Source organism: Eulemur rufifrons, chromosome 2, assembly GCF_041146395.1.
Source record: "Eulemur rufifrons isolate Redbay chromosome 2, OSU_ERuf_1, whole genome shotgun sequence".
NCBI lineage: Eukaryota > Metazoa > Chordata > Mammalia > Primates > Lemuridae > Eulemur > Eulemur rufifrons.
In genome coordinates this window covers 49,102,669-49,117,310 of record NC_090984.1, presented here as the reverse complement: position 1 = coordinate 49,117,310, position 14,642 = coordinate 49,102,669, and the positions used below count along the sequence as shown (strand labels likewise).

Genomic DNA, 14,642 nt, shown 5'->3' with positions numbered 1-14,642 from the left:
GTTCTTCATCCTTGAAGAGGCTTCTGGGAATTGAAATGTGCAGCTGTTTATATGCTCATTATCTGTCGTCCTTGGTTCATGAGCTCAGATTGGATTTCTCCCTGATAGCATTGGTTTCAACAGCTGTGCTTTGAATAAACCTGAGTTTGGACCTGCAAATCTGAGAGGACATGTTATCCACAACAATTGGTAGAGCAAATGAATAGCACCTTGCTCTCTGTGTGTTTGCTATTCCCACCCTGCTCTGCTCTGACAAGAGGCTCACCCCTGTCACGCTCCCCCCCCCACCCCACCCCCCGCTTAGTTACTAACAGACGGAGCTGGCTTAGACAGCTGAGGGAAGAAAGCTCAGCAGGCGTGTGGCCCAGAGACACCTCCTCCCCCAGAAGTTAACCAGCCAGGAAACTTTGATTGCATTGGCAAAGCGGTTAAGTGTAAGAAATTTCTCTTCACATGAGAAAATTTCATTCAACAAATATATAACACATATTTATTAAGTGCATTCTATGTGCTTAACCCTGAGGGTAGAATGGGAATCCAGTCCCACTTTCACAGTCTTGTGGGCAAACAGGAAATTAAATACACAGAAACAATAAAATGGGGGCCAGTGCCATGAATTTCAGGATGGTATAGAGCACTGGGCTGGGACCCAAACTTTGCTGTCTGTGACATGGGTGAGTTTGAGAGTGGAATTCAATCTTTTTAGAAGCTCTTTTAGTGCAGGCAGATAGGCAAGCCTCTGATTGGAAACACTGGACCACATGAGCCTGGGCAGGTCCTACCTATCCCTGTGCACATGGAAGATATTCAGTAAATGCTCACAGAGTGAATGCTTACTTGTATCAATGAGTGAATGTATCATTCAATCTCATCTATAAATTAATTTATTTAATCCTTACAACAACTCAACAGAATGACTGTCATTGTACCCATTTTATAGGTGATAAACTGGGATATAGAAAGAAAGGAGGAGGTAACTCACCTAAAGTAACACAAGCACAGCAGGAAGTGGCCAACCTAGACTTTGAACTGAGGTAGTCAGCCTCCAGAGACTGCTCTCCTCTATTCTGCCTCATCAAGACTAGTAGAAATCCCTGAGCATTTTCTTGGAGGGACAGAAGTCCAGGCTGATGGTCCCTGTAAGCCCAGACATGGAGTTCCTCAAAGCTGCAACCGCAGGAATCATGAGCCTCATAGTACTTCTTGTGTCACCTGTCACTGCCCATCTTCTCCCATAGCCTCTAACCTTGGATTGTCGAGACTGGTCACGCGGGAACAGACATGGCTGCAGTCTGAGATAAGCCTCCGCTCTGCTAGACCTGAGATGTGGCCATCTTATAGCCAGGGAGCAGCTGCCATGGGTAGAAGACAAGATGGAGGCCAGGCAGGCAATTCCCTTCCTCAGAGCCACTTATGCTCTCACCTAAGAGCCCTGAAACCAACTCCTTAGATATGATACCCCAGAACTTGGCGGCCAACGTGTCAGTATCCAATTCCAACTTCTGTCTCAGATGCCTAATACGGCATCGCTGAATTGTCAATATATAATCTGTACAGTAAGTCCTCACTTAATATCATTCAATAGTTTCTTAGAAACTGCAGCTTTAATCAAACTGACATACGACGCGCTGTAGGAACTTAACTCCTGTTTATATAAATTAGCTGATGGTAAAATTAGTTTCATTATACTGTATGTCATTTTGCTTAAAGTAGCAGTTTCCAAGAACCTAATTATCAACAACATTAATTGAAGACTTACTGTACTCAGGTGCACTTTTTGGAGCAGATTTGGTCCCAGTGTTTATTCCAGGTGTGGGGAGAGACAAGAGGTGGCCAGGTCAAGTGGGCAAAAAGAAACAGGGATTCTCTCAACCGAGGATTCTACTCTTGAGTGGCATTTTCCACCCAGACATTTCTACTGAATGCTGACATTCTTTCTAGAAAAGATGCTGAATCCAATATTGAATGATGTTTTGATATCCTAGAGTTTTAGAAAGTAAAAATCATGTTCTCTAAAATGCCCAGAATATTCCTCTAGAATTCAGCGTTTCACATTTACCCCAGCTAGCTTTTTTCAATATTGTTTTCCATTAATTTTCTGGCCAATCGTTTGATAGTCTGTATAACTGCCTATTCAAGAATGCATCAGCAGTTCTTGCCTAATTTCCAATGTTCATCTTACTCAGATACTCCCCTTTCCTTTCCTGACAACACCAGCACTGCATGGCAACACAGAAACGTCCCTGGCCAGGTCCTCCTCCCTCTGCCTTGCGGGTTCTCTTGCTCTCATACTCACGATCTTTCTTCACATCTATTTTTAGTTTTCCTGGCTCAAGCTTCTTCAGGCCACCGAAACACAACCCTCACTCTTTCTCTCTCTCTGGCATTCATGCTGCTGGTAGGAGCCCCCCAAGTAAAAAGTGCTTCAGAAATGCTTTAGTGCTCCTTCCTCAGGAAACCATATGGCTTCAGGATCACAGCTCAGCTTTTAAGATGGATATAAACTGGACGACCTTCTGATGGGCTTTAAACTTTGAACTGAATGTGGACATTTTTCTCTCAGATGACAGAATCACTCTAACTTCCCCTTTGCAGTTGCTTCCTTTCCTTGCAGGTAGCTGTATCTTGTTTTCTTAAAAAAAAAAAAACCTTTTCCTTCCAAAGTTGCCTGCCATGCCGACCGTCATTAGCGCGTCTGTGGCCCCAAGGACAGAGGCTGAGCCCAGGTCCCCAGGGCCAGTTCCTCACCCAGCTCAGAGCAAGACCATCGAAGCTGGGGGCGGAAACCCAAGTGGCATCTATTCAGCCATCATCAGCCGTAATTTTCCTATTATTGGAGTGAAAGAGAAGACATTTGAGCAGCTTCACAAGAAATGTCTAGAAAAGAAAGTTCTTTATGTGGACCCTGAGTTCCCACCGGATCAAACCTCTCTCTTTTATAGCCAGAACTTCCCCATCCAGTTCGTCTGGAAGAGACCTCCGGTGAGTCGCTCCTGGGTGCCGGTTGGGTTTTTCCCCCACAGAGGAGTCCTCCCACTCAGCACCTCCTGCAGCTCAGCTGCTCACAGGAGAGCTGGGGGAAGGATCCTGGCAGCAGCTCTGCTGGGCCCTGTTCTCCAGCGTGAAGCAGGGAGGGGAGGAACAAGTCTCAGATAGTCACCAAATCTCAGCAAAATCCACATGGAGAGTTGGGGAGTCAGGGCCGATTCTCATTCTCTAGCTCGCTCTTGCTTTCTTTGGGGGAAAAAAAGAAATCTTGCTTTTTATAAAAGTGATTGGAACTCAGTTTAATTTATCCTGTAAAAATAAATATTTCTTTCCCAGAACAAATTCCAGATAGTCCAGATCTGTACTCTCTGTTGAAATGTCTTGCATCTTTGTAAGAGTCCTTTAATTTCTCGGGCTAAAATCAGGATGCTGTTCTTCTCTAGTTTGCCAATGACCGTGTCTTTCTGAAACACAGCAGCCCAAGAAAGAGGAGAGTGGCAGACAAAAACTACTTTTTCATGCATAAAGTGTTAGGATTAGAGGGAGAGACCTAGCTATCGTTTCTGTCCACATACCTCACCTCACAGATGAAATCAAGGCACACCAGAGTGAAATATATCCAGTGAGCACATGACAGAGCCCGGATTAAAACCCCTTCTCTTTTAGGGAACTCTTCCAGCCTCTGGGTTGCATTTATAGTGATCTACCAGAAGGAAAATCATATTCCCCTGGCTCCCTTCTCTGATCATGCCTCCAGTATACTCTCATTCTTAATTCAAGAAATATTAATTGAGCATCTTCTAGTGCCAGACCCTGAGCAAGCAACTGGGGAGACAGCAGTGAATAAGGAAGACAAAAACTCCTGCTCTCTTGCAGCCCAGGGTCCTGAGGGGAAGACAGGCATTGAACAAAAGTGATGACTGTCGGCAGACCGTATTCAGGGCGCTATGGGACCATGGGGCAGCGAGAGCTAACCTAGTCTAGGGAGGGAAGCCCTCCCCGAGGAAATGATGTTAGGCTGAGACCCAGAGCTATTCATTACCCATGTTTTTCTTTATAACCTGAGATGGAATATCCAACCCTGGGTGTTCCACAGGGGCTCTTTTCCTCTCCTGACAGTTGCCTGCTAAGGTCCATGATTGCCATCAAGGCTCTCAGTTGAAAAGATAATGCTGCAAAGGACTTCATTCTCCAGCCCAGTCAGTGCCTTGCTACCGGAGTACTTGGGCATATTACTCCCCTGCTGAAATATCTTCCATTGATATCCCCTCCCGCCATCTGCTTCAAGACAAATCCAGACAGCCCTTCCCAGGTGGCCCTTGCCTACCTATTCAGGCTCATCTTTCCCCTCTTTCCCCCTGGATCTCGACACAGCAGCAGTGCTGGGACATTCAGCTGCTCCATCGTTCCAAGTCTTCTCAAACCTCAAGGCCTTGCTCATTCTGTCTGCTTGTTCATCTGATTTGCTCTTCCTCACTCTCTCTCCAAAACTCTGCTCAGGTGTCACTTCCTTCAAGCTTTCTCATGTCTGTTGCCCTCTCTCTAAGGGCAGGGCCTGTTCCTGTTCATCTTTGGGCCCCCTTCCCCAGCACAGGCCAGGCCCACAGAGCAGGTGAATGAAAATCCACATCTGAGGGCAGTGGCCACCAAGACAGGACAGCCCTGTGTTCCCAGGCTGGAGTTCCTAAAAGCCCTTTCTCATACTATTGCGGGGAAGGGAGAGACCAAAAACCTTTAAATACAGTTTTTAGTGAAATCATTGGTGGACTTGAATCTTAAAGCTAGATTTAAAATTAATAAAAATGTCTTAAGGGCCTGTTATTCTCTAGACAATAGATTGGTCCTGAAACTTATACTGTCAGTCTCAGTGTGTGGAATGAGGGGCATCAGAAGACCTGAATATTCCAAATTGTGCTCCCACCACCACTGTCACCAACAACAAAGATCCTGAATTTTCTGTTGTTTGAGTTACTAAAGGACCAGACAGCAAAGACCACTCTTGGATAAAATGCCCGTTTGTTCCTTGGGGTTAAGATCAGAGGAACACGGCCTAGAGGGTTCATTAGCATGAGTTAGAAATATGGAATCAGAGATGGAGTCAGCATTGGACAGCACCTCAGAGATGTGGTCCATCCCCTCACTTTACAGGTGAAGTCCTTACAGATTAAGGTCCAGAAAGGGCAAATGCCTTATTTACAGTCACACAACAAGTTGTTTCAAGTGGAGGGAAATTGAAAAACTGAAATGACTCCAGAACTTTCTGAAGTGTAAAGCACTTCTTGGAGACATCCATGTTCCATGAACTTCCTTGGATATGGTGACCTTTGCCAGGCCTGAGCAGTCTGAAAAGGAGACTGTGTCTTATGATGACAAGCACCAGGCAAGTGAATCGAGGCCTTCCTGCTCTTCCTACCTAAGGCACAGAATCTCTGAAAAACAATTTGAATTTTGCTTCGACAATAGAGTGTTATCTATTACAATGATGATGATGATGACAAAGGGAGAATTATTCATGGCCAATTCTAGTTAAAATAACAAGCTGCATTTTCAGCCTTTCCCTCTGAAAAGAAAAAGACTCTGGCCACCTGTCCCCAGCGCACCTATAATCTCTTCTCATGCGCTTACCAGTGCTACCTCACTGCCCTTCCTCCTTTGTAGGGAGCATCCTGCATTGAGTTTCCAGGCCAAACAATCTGATTCTTCTAGCCTTTCCTTATATGATCTATTTCTAGGATCAGAAAGCAAACAAACCATACAACACTTCCCAATTGTTAAGCCAGGTTTGCTTAATGACAGATCCCTGGGTTTCTAGAACAGGGCTTCTGGGAGGCTGGTGACCAATACACTGGGGATGGGGCCATGGATTGGGGGATGTGTTTCATTCCATGTGGTGGAAGGTTTAGTCGCACAGCATTCCTGGCCTCTCTCCTCCCCTTGGTGGGTTTATAAAGAGAACTTTACCAGAGAAGCCCAGCCCTTGTTTTCCTTCTTTCCCTTGGAAGCAAGCTACCTGCAAGAAGCATGACTTCTGCTCTCTGCTCCTCCTTGCAGCAAGTCTTCCAGAGGCAGGCCCATGGGGAGTCATGCAGGGGTTCTGTGCCACCTGGGACTATGTGGTTAATAGTAAAGATAACAGCTAACCTTGACTGAGAACTCACCACATGCCAATAACTATTCTAAGTGCTTCCCGTATATTAATTCACTTAATCTTCACAACAATCCTGTGAGGTAATTACTGTTATGGTCCCACTTTAGAAAGGAGGAAACCGAGTCTCAGATAAATATTAATAAGTTGCTCCAGGTCTCCCCAGTTAGCAAAGGGTAAAGCTGGCATTTGAATCCAGGCAATCTGTCCCTAGCATTCTAACTCTTAGCAATGAAATTTATCTAATTCTGGGATTTAGATGTCAATATCAGTTTCCATCAACAATAAATATGGCATTTTGGACTCCCACCTGCCTTACACTTTTGTCTTATTTTTCCATTGGCTCAAAACTCGGGCATAGAAATGAGGTGTCCTTTATTGGGCCCCCTCAAGCAACAACAGGCATCCAGTGATATCCCAGGGGTTGGCTTCTGGAAGCAGCAGCCTCTGTGAGACGGAGACGGAATGGCACAGTGGCTAAGAGCCCGGGCTCTCGGGTCAAACCTCCCACATTCAAGTCCTGGCCCTGCTACTTAAAATTTGGGCAATCTTGGTCACATATTTACCCTCTCTTTGCCACACATTCTCCACCTGAAAATGGGAAATAGTCATAATAGAAGAACCCATCTCATAATTAAATGAGGGTTAAATGAGTTAATGCATGGCGAAGGCTTAAGCCCAGCACACGAGGGAGTGCTCATAAGCTAAGACTCATCTTAGCACCTCCTATATTTGGTTGCACTGTCTCTTAAAAAAGGCAACATCCTAAACATTTTTCTAACTTAATTTCTACATATGACCAATCAAGATATTAACCACGGCAATGTATGTGAGTACTTCATGCCCGACCTAAATGAATCTGTCCAAAGGAACACGAGGACATGTGTGTGAACACTCCTCTCACAGGCAGGGGACTGCTTGTCCTTTAGGACAATTCCAGTCATCAATATTAAATATAAAATGTGTGTTTGGTGGTGAAAATGTGGATGTATCACAGAGCCAGGAAGGTGACTGCACAAAGAGGGATCACACTTGGCTGGGAAACTTGGCAACCTGATCAGTGACTGGCTGTAAAGACCCACTGAGATCAAGAGGGTGAGCAAATGCTTCTATTTTCCTATCTGTGTTGTTTGCCTCACGCATGCCAGGTTAAGAGCTTCTCATGCTGTTTATCTCTGCTTTCTCTCAATCGCTCCCCAAATCAGGGCAACTGAGATCTCTATTGCTTTTGGAAGGATGAGACATGAGGGGCCAGTGGCAAGGCCTGTAATGAAGTTGGTACCTTGTCCCCTGCTCACCTTGGTAACTCAGGATCTCAGAATTGCTCCACAGTGACCCAGAAGCCACGAGGGAATTCTCCCTTGGGGAGCAGCCTCTCCCTTCTTGGTGCCTCTGCCACTGCCAGTTGGGGTCCCTCCATAAATAAGTTGACTCACATCCTCTTTTGGTGTAGGGTGCATGGATTCTGCACAGAGGACTATGTGCGTGCTGACCCACACACTCAGCTCAGCTGGCTAAGGCCCCCAATAGTGGACACTTGTGACAACAATGTTCCTGAGCCTCCCTCTGTCTCTGGTCCTAGGTAGAGTCATCTTTCTGTAAATTCCATCTTCTTCCAGACCACCCTAACTTGGAACCTGGAGAAGGAAGGGTCCACCCTCTGTAGGAGCTGGATTAAACCAGACTTTAGGTTAAACTTCATGGACATGGCCTCAGTGTCTCTTGGCTCTGCTGGGAGAGATTGTTCCTGTTTGGGCCTCCAGTTCACAGCCCAGTATTGAAGTCAAAACTGTATCATTGATGTACAACCACCTCCAACATATCCTCCAGCTCCTTCCCTAGGAAACCTGTTCTCCCTTTCTCTGCTGTCTTCCAGGCTCCTGGGGCTGACAGCCGGGACTCTGCACTTGCCCTTCGAAACTTTCTGCTGAGCTCTCTTTTCTTTTATTGGCTACTGGGAGTTGCCACCTTCCCATTGTTCCATAGATTCAGCGCCTTCTCATTTGCTGGTGGTGACTGGACCTTCAGCCAGGGGCTGCCTAACCTACCTCTTCCCTTCAAATCCTGTCCGCACCCCTCCATCTTTTCAGGGCCCCATTCTTTACTGGTTCAGAGCTGGGTCTCCACTTCACCCACATTTGTCTGGTGTTTGCCTTCCCTCCTGCCTGCTATTATTATTATTGATATACCCATATCCAGCTGTGCTTTGCCCAGCAGTCTAACCTCACTCTTAGCCAGCCCTTCTTCACTCCTTGGGCCAGCTAGTTCCCTCTGCCAACACCTGGGCCTGAGGAGGCCACTTTCCCAGACAGACAGCAGCTACCCCTTAATACTCCAAACAAGTGACTTTATTCCTTATATTCCCATACCCGGAAGTCTCTTGAGAGTCTCTTGAGCTAGACTCTTTTTAAGGCTAGAGTCTAGGTAAGTTTCCCAAGCTGCAATTCATCACGTACCATATTTCCCAAAGTCTAGGGGATTTTGATGCTAGTACTTTCTTAATTATATCAGAGGATGTCCACAGAAGGTCATGACCACCACCCAGCTGAACACAATTAAAGGAAGCTTTCTATTGCAAGATGCATCACAATTTCAGACATGTGAGAAGAAATTCAGAAATGTGAGGGAAAATGTGAAATATGAGTAGAACAGGCATCCTTAGAATGGAAAAATAAGACAAAGGGCCCTTTCCCACTTGACTCACAATTCTATCATCCCCATCCCACCCCTCTTCCCAGACTATTTCTTTCTTCCATGCTCCTATAAGCATGGGTCCAACCACACCAGATGGTTTTTGCTGCTTTCTACATGATCTGGTCTCTTGCCCCTTCTCGAGGTCCATCTAGAAAAAACCAACTACTCCCTTATGCCAAGGCTGTTACACCAGGGGAAAAAATATTACATTCTTCAGGTTAGTTCTTGTTACTACTATAGAATTATCTTCAAAACTTTGCACGTGTTTAGCCAAATGTGCTTACTCTCTGGCTCCTTAACATGGCAGAAACTTCTCCTCTCAAGAGGAAAACCAGTAAGAAAAAAATTAGAAGGATTCTTGTAATTACATGAACTACCACAGTGACAAAAAAAGATTCTTATAATTACAGAAAGAGTACTTTCACTCTGGAAGTGAACATGATTGTTTTCTAGAAGAAAAAAAAGAAAAAACTCTGCTGGTTTACTTTAAAAAGGGAGGAGAGCTAGAACGGAAACCAAAGTGGGGTGGTGGAAGAAGCAAGGCAGACAGCCACCCCCCAGCGTTCTCCCTCTCCGTGACCTGACCCTTACAGAATTCTTCACTGGTGAACTTGTGAAACGCCTGAGGCAAGAAACATTTTGGTAGAGGGCAGAGTTTCCTATCTTGGTTTATACAGGAGACTGAGCCAACACACCCGGAAGTCCGAGTGTGGAAAGCACAGGAGTGTGGAAAACACAGGAGTGTGGAAAGCACAGGAGTGTGGAAAGCACAGGAGTGTGGACAGAGAGAGAAGCATACAAAAGGGAACTACCAGGAACCCACTGAGCTCTGGCAGGGGTAAGGAGGCTCTGCCCTCTCAGAGGCTACAAGGTGGAGGTTCAAGACACATTTACATTACACCTGTTGAATACAACACACAAAAAAAGAAGACACATTTACCCAAATCTCCAAGGAAGCCCAAGGCCCCAGCTAACTCTGGGGAACGTTCTGTTTAAGAGGCTCTGACACTTGCTTTACTAGTTTCACCCAGCCCTCAAGTTTAATCGCCATCACAACTTATAGAAGTGTGTTATGTAACCCAGAACACCAGGAATATAGTATAAAAACCGCTATTTTAAAAACTCCTTGTAGATTATAGGACTGGAAAAGTTTGGGAACTACTTCTTCCAGCCACTCCAAGTAGATGGCTTTCTTTCCTGATGTGAAGTTTTTGAAGAGAAAAGAACATTCCCATCTCCTTCAATAACCTACAGCTCATAATTTTCACAACCTGAAAGTTTATCCTTATTTCTGACCAGAACTCTTCCAAGTGCAAGTGAAGCATGTTATGTCTGGCTCTGACCCAGAAGACAGTGATATAGAGGCTGCTGGTTTCCTCTATACAGTAATCCTCCCTGTTCTTGAATCACATCATCCCTCCTGTAGCTGCTTCAGACCAAGTAGTCACAAAAGCCCTCTAACTTTACCCCATCGTATGACTTTTCCAACACTGAGGATGTTAATTCTATGATCCATATATAGTCAATCCTCATTACTCGTGGATTCCATATTTGCAAATATGCCTACTAAAATTTGTTTGTAACCCCAAAATCAGTACTTGAGGCCCATATGTGGTCATTTGTAGGCATGTGCAGAGCTGTGAAAACTTCCAGTCATCCTATACCACATTCCCAGACAAAGTTGAACAAGGCGACACTCTGCCTGATTCATTTGACATGACCCCATTAATCTTTGATAGTTTCTTTGTTTAGTTTCTTTGTTTTCTGGCCATAACAAATGTCCCAGGCCCATCTTGTACATTTCTTGCCTGAGACCTGAAATGAATCATTTCTTTAAGGAACCTTGCTCCTTTTGGTCTGAAACTGAGTGAAAGAAAGTGGGTGAGACTGGGAGGACAGTTGACCACCGACTTCCTAGGACCCAGCACTTAGCCATCACATCAGCACTTTCAAGTTGGAAGCTTTCTGCCGATGCCAGAAGGTCTCTCACCCAAATGACCTCTTCCATGTGCCCCACTGGCTCTAAACCTAATACTACATCCTGTGTATCCTCCCAGCCCGGGGTCACTTGACCTGTGTTACTCAACTCTGAAAAGAAGAAATCCTAGGTTGGCACAATATAAAAGTTACTTCATGCCAGGGTGAGATGAGAGAGAGGGGGCTGAACTATGGAAAAACCTCTGTGCAGGGAGCCCTCTGTTCCTAGGGTATGGGGCCCAGATGCTGCTTCTCCCAGGAAAATTATTTTCTTTCCAGTGAAGCTGGCTTGGCAAGAGATGTGCTTGTGATCTGTTTTAGAGTGTCACCTTCTGTCAGGCAGTTTGGAAAGAACTGGGGTCACTGTCTTAGCCACAGAGAGGAAGAACTGGGGGCACTGTGCAGAGTGGTTAAGGCAGCTAGATTTAGAACTGAACAGACTGAACCCTGGCTCTGCCACTAGCAGGTCACGTCCACTTTCTAAGTTTCACTTTTCTCTTTCGTGATGAGGATAAGGCTAGTCTCATCACATGGCTGTTCTGAGGTAGCATTCCTGAAGTCCTAGCAGGGCTCAAGGTAAGGTGGCAATTACTATTAGCATAGGCCACAAAGGGCAGGAGCACCACACAGTGCTGAAGAGCACAGGCTTCGAAGACAGACAAACTTGACTCAAATCCCAGTTCCACCACTTAACAATGTGACCTCAGGAAAGTTACTGACCATTCCTAGGTCTCAGTTTCCTCATCTGTGAAAAAAAAAAAAAATGAAGATTCTTACTTTTATAGAGTTGTAAGGATTAAATCAGATACTGTATATAACATGCTTAGCACGATGAGTCAATAAACAGTGATGATGAGCACTCTGGGAGGCTGAGGCAGGAGGATCATTTGAGCTCAAGAGTTCGAGGCCAGCCTGAGCAAGAGCAAGACCCCCGTCTCTACTAAAAATAGAAAGAAATTAGCTGGACAATTAAAAATATATAGAAAAAATTAGCCAGGCATGGTGGCACATGCCTGTAGTACCAGCTACTCGGGAGGCTGAGGCAGGAGGATTGCTTGAGCCCAGGAGTTTGAGGTTGTTGTGAGCTAGGTTGATGCCACAGCACTCTAGCCCGGGCAACAGAGTGAGACTCTGTCTCAAAAAAAATAAAAAAATAAACAAATAAACAGTGCTGATGATCATTGAAAGGCAAGATGAGGTACCCAGTAGAGAGCCAGCCTTCTCTCTACTCAGCAGAGAATTATGACAGTGCCATAGGTCAAAGTGACAATTCTATAAATAACTTTTAGGACTGTTTCCAATTATATTACACAAGACAGCAGCTTCTCCTGAGGATCATGATAGAGACAGAGCTCTAGACATCGTGGTGAACAAGCTGAAATGACTCAGCAGTATAATGCTGCAAATGGAAGGAGCAGGGACAGAAATGGCCAAGAAATATGAGAAAAGATGCATTTCCCTGGTTATGAATAAGGCAAAGCATCTTTTTTGGCCATTCATGTATTTCTTGATCACTTGTTATTTCTCTGTCCATGAAATACCTGCTAATGTCTTTTGCTCATTTTTCTATTGAGTTGTCTTTTTCAATTCTAATTATAGGCATTCTTTATACATCCTGCATACTAATCCTTTATTGGCTAGATGTGTTGCAAATATCTTCTCCCACCTTGTGGCTTGCTTTTTCACTGTCTTAAGAATATTTTTTATCTAAAAAGTCCTTGGTTAATTAGAAGTTGTAAATTCTTAATTTATTAATTTTTTTCCTTTATGGTTAGTGTTTTTTTTTGTGTTCTGTTAAGAAAGTTTTTCCTAAACCAAGGCCATTCTTCTTTATCATTTAGAAGCCTTATTTTTCTGCCTTTATATTTGACAGAAATTAATTTTAGAAATTAGTTTCATAATTTTACTTTCAAATTTTTATTAAAATATCTAGAAATTATTTTTGTATATGATATAAAACAAGGATCACATTTTGGGGTTTTTTTTTCCATATGGATATTCTAAGATGCCAGCACAACTTATTAAAGAGACAATCCTTTCTCCATTGTTCTACAATGCCACTTTTTAAATAAGTCAACTGTCTATGTATGTGTGGGTCTGTTTTTGCACTCTCTGTTCTGTTCCATTGGTTTATTTGTCTCTTTGTACCAGTGCCACACCTTGTGCCAGTAAGTCTTGACATCCGGTAGGTCAAATCCTCCTCCTAACTTGTTTCTCTTGTTCAGTATTGTTTTAGCTATATCTGGCTCTTTTTGCCTTTCCATTTATGTTTTAGAATCAGAATGTTGAGTTCCACAAAAAGTCCTGGTGGGATTTTTATTGGGGTTGCACTGAATCAATATGGGAAGAATACACATCTTGACAATATTGAGTCTTCCTATCCATGAAGAAGGGATGTTTCTCCATTTAAACAGGTCTTCTATGGTGTCTTTCAATCAAGTTTTTGTAATTTTCTCAATGAAGTCTTGACTATCTTTTGTCAGATTTATTCCTAGTCATCTTTTTTTTTGTTGTTTTTACTTTTGTAAATGGTATTTTTCTTAAAATTGTACTCAATTTCTCAGGTATAAACATGCATTTGACCCTTATTTTATGTGCAAGATATTTGCTAAACTCAGTAATTCTAATAATTTGATTATAGATCCCAAGTTCTTCACCTGTAGATTCTTTGTTCTTTCTCTATGTCTCTATACAGATAGATAATTTGCACATAATGACAGGGCTGCCAAGCACATTATGCAGCAGCCTAATTCTTGTTTTATTGTACTGGCTAAACCCTTCGACATAACGGTAATCGTAAAGGAAATAACGGGCATCTTCACTTGGTTCCCAATTTAAAAGGGAATATTCTTAATTTTTCACTACTGAATAGATTTGTAGATACTACTTATCATAAAGCAAGTCCCCTCTATTCCTGCTTTGATAAGAGTTTCTTTTAAAATCATAAATGGTTATTAAAGTTTATAAAATACTCTTTCAGCATTTGTTAAGAAAATCATGTGATTTTCTTCCTTTAAACAGTTAATATGCAAAATTATGTTAATGGAATTTTCCAGTGTTGACCCCTTGCATTCTTAGAATGCACACGCTTAGACTGTGTTATCTTTTTCACACATCACGAAATTTTGGTTTGCTAATCTTTTATTTAGGTTTTTGCATCTATGCTCATTAGTGGGATTATTGTATCCCTTTCTTTTGCTGTCCAATATCAATGTCAAGATGATACTGGCCTCATAGAATAAGTGAGGAATGTTCTTCTATTCTCTGAAAGAGATTATGTAAGATGGAAACTAAATGTTCCTTAAATATTTGGTAGAATTTTGCCAGTGTTTTCTTGAAAGGAAGATTTTTATCTACTGATACATCTTTAATAATCATGGGATCATTTAAAATTATTTTTGTTCTTGAGTAGGTGGTAACTTTATTTTTCTAGGAATTTGTAGTGACTGTCTCTAAGAAAACCTCTTTTTCTTTGCTTTAAAGTCAGTTTTGTTGAATATTAATGTAGTTACATAAACTTTTGGGGCATATTTTTGTGTTATACATATTTTTCTCATTCTTTTACTTTCACCATTTCTATGTTCTACTATGTTGGGTTGTTCCATATAAAGTGCTTATAGCTTTTTTAAAAAAATACAATCTGAAAGCTTTTATCTTTAACAGGAGGATTTAGTCTATTTACATTGATTAGGAGTATTAATATATTTTGGATTTATTTCTATCATCTTAACTACATACTTTCTGTTTGTGTTGTTTTTTAAATGCTCCTTGTTTTCTCTCTCTACCCTTCTTTTACATTCAGTGTGTTTTCTCTCATTCTTTTTTTTTACTTTCTACT

At 42.9% G+C, this 14,642-nt stretch overlaps 1 protein-coding gene across 3 annotated transcripts in view; it reads left to right on the top strand.

Annotated features, from left to right (window-relative positions):
* The first annotated feature begins 2,673 nt into the window (after nt 1-2,673).
* The window catches only part of CAPN3 (calpain 3), a 50,048-nt gene continuing 38,079 nt past the window's right edge, over nt 2,674-14,642 (top strand). For all 3 annotated transcript variants that reach the window (XM_069461139.1, XM_069461134.1, XM_069461125.1), the window contains exon 1: nt 2,674-2,982. In XM_069461139.1, coding sequence (XP_069317240.1) covers nt 2,674-2,982 — 309 coding nt within the window. The remainder of the gene's footprint in view (nt 2,983-14,642) is intronic.